Genomic DNA, 8828 nt, shown 5'->3' with positions numbered 1-8828 from the left:
AGTCATTTTCTCCAAACGTGAATTTTTCAACTCGAATTGAATTGTATGCGAAGGATATCGACTCACGAGCACAAAAATGTATTTTCTATAAGTTTTGGACTTGTAGTTTTGTTTTTAGAGAATTTTTGAATTTTGCAAGTTTGATAGTGTTTAGACGCTTGGTTAAGGAGTTATGACGATTTAAACATTTTTAAAAGTCATTTTCTCCAAACGTGAATTTTTCAACTCCAATTGAATTGTATGCGAAGGATATCGACTCACAGAGCACAAAAATGTATTTTCTATAAGTTTTGGACTTGTAGTTTTGTTTTTAGAGAATTTTGAATTTTGCAAGTTTGATAGTGTTTAGACGCTTGGTTAAGGAGTTATGACGATTTAAACATTTTTAAAAGTCATTTTCTCCAAACGTGAATTTTTCAACTCCAATTGAATTGTATTGGAAGGATATCGACTCAGAGAGCACAAAAATGTATTTTCTATAGGTTTTGGAATTGTAGAATTGTTTTTAGAGAAGTTTTAATTTTATGGGATTTTGAATTTTGCATAGTTTGTCCAGTACATGTCCGGCATATATCCGGGACAAGCCCAGGACATCTCCGGGATAAGTCCGGGACATTCCTGAGGCATGTGCGGGACATCTTCGGGACGGGTCGAACTAAAAACAGCTAGTTAAAATCCGAGTGTAAGAATAAAATGATCTCAAAAACGGTAACCGTTTTAGGTAGAATACAAATTTTAACAAAAACTATTTATTATATAAAGAAGAACAGACAAACACTTATAAATATGGATCCCATCCTGGATACAAACGGCACAGGTTGTGCACATTAATCGCTTCGTTAATTAATCTTTGAATTTGTACTTCCACATTTGGAGTGCCCATTTTACCTTCTTCTTTGCCTTCCAGCTTATCTTGAACTCTTAGCAATGCACGTTGTGCAGTCAAATTTTTCCCTTCACCTATTAAAAATTAATATATAATATAAAAGAGATTTTGTTTTTTTTTGAATTCTATGTTCATACTATCTTCATCTCTATCTCCGTCCAGGTGTTTCTGAGAAGACCATTTCCAGACATACAAAGGATCGTAAAGTAAAACTTCCAATATTGTTGTTAAAAATACTTGATTCTTTCGCATGATTTTCATGGTTTTTTCACAAGCTTTTCGGAAAATTCCATCAGTTTCGGATACTCCCATTGGGGCAACAATATCACGTGTAAGACGGAATGGTACTGTTTCAGGAGTTGGCATGATTTTTCCTTGTTCAAAGGCGATTCCTATGAAAATACATTATTGTTTAATTCTTTAATGACTCTCCGCACTTGTAAACTGCTTTAAACTTACCAAAATCAATGTGGATAACCTCTGCCGTTATTTGGTCTATCAAAATATTTTGAACATGTCGATCACCTAGACCAAGAATAAATCCTACAATAGAAGTTGTAGCAATACTAAAAAAAAACAAAAAAGGTTATTTGGTTGAAAAAAGTTCGATATTTTAGTACAAGATCCCACCATATATGTACATCAGTCTTCACTTATCGAGTTCCACGGTAAACTTTTGTGGTGTGCAATATATTTTGGATAAAAACAAAACGAGCTCAGGTTACCCTCTATATCCCAACAGGGTTGCCATGTGTTAACAAGTAAGTTTTCCTTACCCTTAGAATGTGAATATCAATTAGATATACTGTATGAATTTTTACCTAGAGTTCCTTAACAAAAATTAAAGACTTTAATGGTTGCTAGAATTTAATTTTTTCTTCTGCATGTGAAAAACATAAAAGATAAACAAAAGCAAAGAAACGGCCTCGACACAGGAGAAAAATCATATTGAAAAGAAGGGTTTTTGTTCTTGCGGTATGACAGAACGAAAGATACTGGGCGGGTTCAGAAAACTTAGGGACCTAATATTTAGTAAATTTCGTACCTATGATTGGTAAGCTGTAAAAAAAATCCTTCCAATTTAGGCAATTTTATTGGAAATTTAGACAAGAAAAATCTCCCTATACTCGATTTACTCGTCTACCAAAATTTACGTTCAGAAAAGCGATACATAAACTTATTCTGTTTTTTTTTTTTTTAACAAACTTCCATGAAGTTTTTTAACCGTACATTTTCAAAAACAAAATTTTTGTGCTTATCTTGACGATTTGTTGCCCACAAAAATATTTGAATTTGGAACTCGATAAATGACGGTCGCTGCATGGTACCTACATATATCATAAACTATTACTATTTTTTTTTTTTTGTATTACCTTTTTGTGTAGGCAAGCCGACGTTCAAACCAAATACCGGGAGCTAGGAATTTTTCAAAGAAAAAATAGTGCAATACTGGTTTAACTTTTTCACAAATATGCTGATAAACTTGTAAACGCTGGTTGAAATCCTGCTTTAATGCTTCCTGTAAATACAAAAACAAAGATGAAATAAAAACCGAATTTAAAGAAAATACGTTGTTGCTTTCAATATTGCTTTCAATGTTGCTTTCAATATTCGGCGTTAACAGATCACAAGTTATAAGAAAAATGCGGTTATGATTATCAATAATGCTTGAGCCGTTTACAAAATTTATGGAAATAAAGCCTTAACTACTTCAACCTGAAATGTGAAAAAGTACAAACGTGAAAATTCAAACTGATTTTGTGATGATTTCCCGAAATGGAAAATTTACAAAACTGATCTAAAAAACAATTGGTATACTCTTTTTTTACAAACAAATTGCGCCAGCGAAAAAAAATATTTTCACTTTTGTAGGTACCTACTTTTGCAAAAAGTGGCCAGTGTAATTAAGGCTTAGCAAAAAAAAAGGTTTAAATTCTCAAAGAAACATACGATAACATGATTTTACTTGTGTTTCAAAATAGTAATAGTTTTTTTTTTTTTTTTTAATGGACCAAAAATAGGTCCTACAAAAATCAAAAAAGATCCGCAACAGACGGTCGTTATCTCAATTTTAATTCTTTTCTCGAGTTTGAATTTTTGTAAAGAATTTTAGACTTTACATATATAAAGTTAAATGGAAGTAGAAGCTTTATAAAAGCTAATAAATCCATTGCACTTACCATCGATAGTGATCTGCATTTTGCAACAGTATAATCATTTGGCCTGTATTTCTTATGAGCACCTTCATTTTTCTTATCACCACAAAGATATAGCCCAAGGGGCACAGTATTTTCACACCATTCTAATATACCACTTCGCTGAAATAAAAAATATATTTATGATATTTTTTACAAACATAAAAAACAAAATAATTTATTTTTAAAAATTACCATAGAAAGTGGTACAATTCGATAAGTACGTAATATTAGATTCTGGTTATTTGTTTCAGGATCACTCTTCAGCAACTCATTTACCATTGAAAGAACTTGCTGCATAACTGCATCTTGACGAAGATCATCTTTACCCTTCAAGAGTTGTGGCCGAGAAATTCCATCCGAACACACACACATTAGTTTTTTGGGAGCATTTATTCCTCCAACTAAACCAACATTGTCTTCCCACTTTCTAATGTCTATTAAAATTGTTATATTAAAAAAAAGACTCAATTATAAGATGTTTTTAATTACATGTTAATGAGTACATCTTATTCATAGAAATCGGCAAATCTATTGTAGGACATTGTACATTTTCCAGATTTTTTAATTTCTTTACTTTATCATTCAGTGATAATGAAGAATTTTTACCACTTTCCTTGTTTGCAAAGTCAATTAGAGCTTTAAATAAAAAAAACAATGATAAATATTTGTTGGTAAGGAAGTTTAAAAAAAAAATTACCAATAAACATGGACTCCATTTGTTTTATGCAAGAAGTGTGCATTTTACTCTTAACTTTGTTTATCATGTGTTTTGCTATATTAACGCGATCAGATGTAGAGGTATTCCTATGGTAAGAAAAGTTTTTATTAGATAGGAACTTGTGTAACATGAAATAACTTACTTGGGGTCATCAGCATATGCATATACTAGAGCAAGTATTTTGTTCAACGTATGATGGGGATGGTCATAAATACATCGAACTGTTAAAAACATAATTATAAGATATACTTAGTATGAAAAGAATATTATAATGCAATAATTTACTCAATATCTCTTCAAGTAGTTCTAGAAATGATGGATTTTTAGAACTTAGTCTAGCAGACATTTGATTTAGAACGCATAGGAACTTATAACTGGGTATCCCATCAATATTTTCTTTAATTTTTGAATGCAGCTTGTGATCATGTTTGTTTGCAAACCATAGAGCTATTATACGATACACAGCAGGAGTAGTTATGTCTTTATCCAGTTTACAAAATTGCATGTAGTTTCTGAAAGAAAAAATAGCACACAAATGCAGTAAGGAGTAAGAACGTTTGTAATTAAAAATTAGTTTGGTAAACAACTCTTGGAAATATTCTAAAAAAAAAAATATGTTTCTACTCTAAAAACAATTTAAGGAGAAATACGAGCTATAACAGCTATTTAAAGAAAAAAATTAGCTCATAGTTTAAGACTTCATATATGGAATTTCTTAACCCATTATATTTTTCTTGTACGTAGGGTGCTTTCATAATTGCATGGTTTCTTTGTTTACATGCGGTCATTTGCGATCAGACTAATGTCAGAAAAACTATTTGCGCATGTATTTTACTTTGAATTTATGAACACTTAGCCTCTTCTCCGAAATTAACAATATTATCTTAATTCCATCCTTTAAGAAAAAAAACTTTTTTTAAGCATTTCTGTCAATATTTACAAATTTAATATTTTCAAGAAATTCGCGGATGTTTTTGTTATTTTGACTTTAACTTTGAATTTCCAATTAATATTTTGACAGAATTGAGAAACAAAGAAAAGCTGTATCATCTTTTACGTCATGTTCCTTCTTTCTTTAAGTTTAAATTCATTGCGCATGAGAATTTTTTCATTTGCACATTTGCGCTGAAAATATTTGCGTTTTACATTTATGAACACCTGACATTTGTCATTTGCATTAAGGAAAGCTTTGCATTCGTCAGACTTGCGCAACCATGCATTTATGAAAGCGCCCGTACTTATTTTTGGGTTTTCTTAAAAAATAAACTTTTTAACTATATTCCACTTGCGACACGAGTACTTTGTTCTTTATGAATTCACGCTACTTATTTTAGACTTTCACGTGAATCGAATAGCAGAATAGAGCCGATTATAATAGGTAAACAATAGTATTAATATTTTTTTTTCGGACAACTATTTTGATTTTAACAAAATTTTCTATTGAAAAGATATAGCAATTTTAATGTAAAAATTATAATATTTGGAAATTAATTCTTTAATTCAAGAACCAACGGTTAAGAAAAGGTTGAGTCGTTCATGATTAAGTAAGAAATAAAAAAAAGGTTCTATGGCAGGTACCATTTAAAGACGGAATTTTTTGACTAAATTTTGTAGCATTCTCTATCATTGTAATGATCGTTATCTATAGTTTGATTTTTTACGTATTCTAAACGATCGCAAGTAAAGTTGGTTTGTGGGGTGTACACCACCTCCACCATCAGACGTTATAGAAATTTTATGAAATATTAAAGAGCAAAACAGATTATTTGTCTCTTTCTCTCAGATTTGATGACGTCACGTTATTATAATGTAGAAATATTTGTGGATTATTTGCGTATAATGTACATCGTTAAAAAGTAAACCAATTTTATTAAAAAAGGACATAATTTCGTATATGTATTTTTGTTAATAATTAAAAATATGTTTGCAATTAAACTATACTATAATGGTCACCGCAAAGCGTATCCTTTGACCGAAAAAAAGTGTTTCTGCTTTACTTTACTCAAAGAACATATAGTATTAAATTTTTTTTTGAAAAAAATCACTGCACTTTGCGGGTTGCTCTGGGTGACAATGTTGTAGGTACTGCTTGACTGCTAACCCATGGGGATGGGATTATATGAGGTAATGGTCATCTTATTCTCAATTCACTGTACCAAAAAAAAAATTAATTTTATTCCTTCTAACTACTGCCTTGCAGTTTCCATTTAGACTGTAGGTATTACAGGCCACCCAAAACAAGTACTTACTCCATTGCAATACACAAATTTTCTGATCTCTTTAGTTCCAACATTTTAATTTCTTTGTCATCGATACCACAATTTCTTAGCATAACATTTATTCCAATTGATTTATCACGTTCTTTTGATTGCCGGGCTAGACTTTGTGCTTCTTCTTTATTTTTCATCATAATTTGTACTTTCGTACGGAATGTTTCCGAATTAAGGTATGTATCCAACTATAGATATAAAAATACTCATTAAAGTTAGTTTGGTTTATGTTAATGTTTTTTAACTTTGTTTAACCTGAACATATTCTTTATCAGCATATTTTGCTATAGTGGCAAAAGCTAATTTACGACTTTCTTGATTAAACGTCTCAAATTCATGAACATCAAAAGAAGCCGATTTTAAGACCCTATCTCTATGCTCCGAGTACTTATTAAGAAGTTCAATGGATCGAACAAAAAATTCTTGATGAACAACTTCAAATGTTTCGTTATTCGTTTCCAGCAGCAATTCTCCATACATTCTTTAAAAGAAAAAATATTAATTAAAAAAATCAAATCAATGATATCAAGTTAAGGGTACCTGTGTGCTTGAATTCTTTCAAGGCAATATACAAAATCTTTGTTTGACATAACATTGTGAAGTATTGCTTTTGCCATTCTTGATTTTCCAGTCTTCCAACAGATTTCTGCATCTTCTATTAAAGCTTTTGCCTATTTAAGAAATTCAATTAAATGAATCGAACACTAATTTTTGTTTATTCCAACCTTGAGTTGCTCTGATGTGTCAATATTTCTTAAAAGCGTTATATTTCTTATCGCCAAATTGATATTACCAGCATCCTTGCATTCATTTATGCATTTCAATATACATTCTCCAATGGGACTTTTATCCTATGAAAAATATATTCTTGATCTAAACATTTGTGCAATTCATTCAGTTGGTTTTACCTTAAAGAATTCATTTATTTTCCTTCCAGCTCGAATACCAGCTGTTTTATAAAGGGCCATTTGCTGAGAGAGAACAAGTTCTTTACAGTTAAAGTTTCCGTACGTAAGTTCTTGTGAAATGTTCCATTTTTCTAATATTGGTTCAGCCTTAGCACCATGAGAAAATTGGATCTGAAAAGGGAAATTCATTTAAAATACTTAAACAAAACAAATTTATAATATTTGTCTAACCTGGCAAAAGTCTTCAGCCTGTTGTAGCATTTGCAGCCAAGTAAGATATTTGTAAATATTCTGTAGACATTCAATACTGATTTCTTTCAAGATCGAAACTATAGCCTGTCGAGCTTTATCAATTGCCGACATGCAATTAACTTCTTCTCTGTTATGTATTGACTTTAATGCATTGAAATGATTTTTTTCAAATTCAAACTCCAAGTCAAGCAAATTACCAATTTTTGAATTTTTTTCTATTGCTGTTTCCCATTGGCCAAGGCGCCAACAACATTCATAATCGACTTGACTTGTAAACTTATCTGAACTTGATAACAAAAGCAAACCGTTTCTACAAAAAGAATAGCTGTTTAATAAATTGTTACTTATATCAGACTAGGTGTTAAGCTTACTTTTTTAAAGTCTGGACATAAAGATCTTTGTTGAAATCATTGGATGCATCTGTTTCCATTAAAACTTGTGACCAATCACCTTCTAAATTAAGATATTCAATTCTTGAATTTAAAGGATCCAAAAATCCAGAAATTGCTTCTGCACAATCTATAGATTTGAAAGCCTGTTTATGTTTATTAGTTTTTTCTTACAGTAACAATACAATGGTGTGTAAGTTCAGGCGCTTACCTGGGTTGCAATTTCTTGAAATATTGCATTTCTTATTATATCTATGTTTTTAGATTTTTCCTTATCCTTTTCAACGAGTGCCCACATTTCCAAGTATATAATTCCCATGAAATAGGCTTGACAATAAATGCATGCTTTGGCAACATTCAATAGGTTAATTGGTACGTTCCTTAAATGAAAAAAAAAACATTGTTTTATATTACTCATAATGTAATAATAAGATTTGTTTTTGAAAATAGGACAATCTCTAGTTTGTTGTAAATGAACTAAAATAGTAGTTGACACACTGTGGGGAATTTTGCGAAAGAACCCTGAACAGCAACACCTACTGCAAAAAAATTTGGTAGCTAATTCATCCCGAATCTTTATCAATTTCGTTAAAAAAATCAATTATGGATGGTGGGGGATGAGGGGGATGTGGTTCAAAATAGGGGTTTATAAAGATGCATTCGTGCAAAAATGAACTTGAAATACCAAGCCAACATTTCACTACGAATAAATTAGGTCTCACAATTCTGACTGAATCGTAAGCCACGTAGGTACTAAACGAATGAACTGATTTCCTCCAATCTTCGTATATTTTCGGTACTTTCCAGGGTCGATTTTGGTCAAACAAATGTTTTTTTTTTAATGTTTATGAACAGTTCTATTCATAGAACCCTGTTTTAGAATAAAAAAAATCTCTTAAACGACTAAGTCCCAATTTATACAAACTTGATTAAAATTAAAGTAAAAGGGAAGGGGACATTTTTCAAAATAAATTAATTGCATTTAATGCTCAATTTTTTCACTCCCTATTACATTTAAAGTCGCAATTAAAATTGATGGGGTGAGAATAAATTGGGATTAAGTTTTACATAAAACCTTTTGAAAAAGCAAATGGGCCTTTAAGAACTAATTTTATGTTTTTGCTTCAATTTTATTTATATTTTTAACTTAATTAATAGTTTTTGAGCATCGAACTAATTTTAATTACTGCTGTACAAGGGCAAGTAC

General features: G+C 30.7%; 1 protein-coding gene across 1 annotated transcript in view; it reads right to left on the bottom strand.

Moving 5' to 3' along the window:
- Window positions 1-733: 733 nt before the first annotated feature.
- Window positions 734-8828, bottom strand: part of LOC129909197 (serine/threonine-protein kinase ATM) — a 34451-nt gene continuing 26356 nt past the window's right edge. The window contains exons 25-42 of the mRNA XM_055986227.1: window positions 7833-8001; window positions 7604-7767; window positions 7212-7542; window positions 6981-7151; window positions 6798-6923; window positions 6613-6743; window positions 6328-6553; window positions 6052-6260; window positions 4088-4314; window positions 3945-4023; window positions 3782-3888; window positions 3574-3720; window positions 3277-3518; window positions 3067-3204; window positions 2260-2405; window positions 1346-1452; window positions 1024-1278; window positions 734-960 (exon numbers count right to left, since the gene is read on the bottom strand). Of these exons, the coding sequence (XP_055842202.1) occupies window positions 779-960; window positions 1024-1278; window positions 1346-1452; window positions 2260-2405; window positions 3067-3204; window positions 3277-3518; window positions 3574-3720; window positions 3782-3888; window positions 3945-4023; window positions 4088-4314; window positions 6052-6260; window positions 6328-6553; window positions 6613-6743; window positions 6798-6923; window positions 6981-7151; window positions 7212-7542; window positions 7604-7767; window positions 7833-8001 (3157 nt within the window). The 3' untranslated portion in view covers window positions 734-778. The remainder of the gene's footprint in view (window positions 961-1023; window positions 1279-1345; window positions 1453-2259; window positions 2406-3066; window positions 3205-3276; window positions 3519-3573; window positions 3721-3781; window positions 3889-3944; window positions 4024-4087; window positions 4315-6051; window positions 6261-6327; window positions 6554-6612; window positions 6744-6797; window positions 6924-6980; window positions 7152-7211; window positions 7543-7603; window positions 7768-7832; window positions 8002-8828) is intronic.

This window comes from Episyrphus balteatus, chromosome 2 (assembly GCF_945859705.1).
Source record: "Episyrphus balteatus chromosome 2, idEpiBalt1.1, whole genome shotgun sequence".
Lineage (NCBI taxonomy): Eukaryota > Metazoa > Arthropoda > Insecta > Diptera > Syrphidae > Episyrphus > Episyrphus balteatus.
This window is presented reverse-complemented; position numbering and strand designations above follow the sequence as displayed.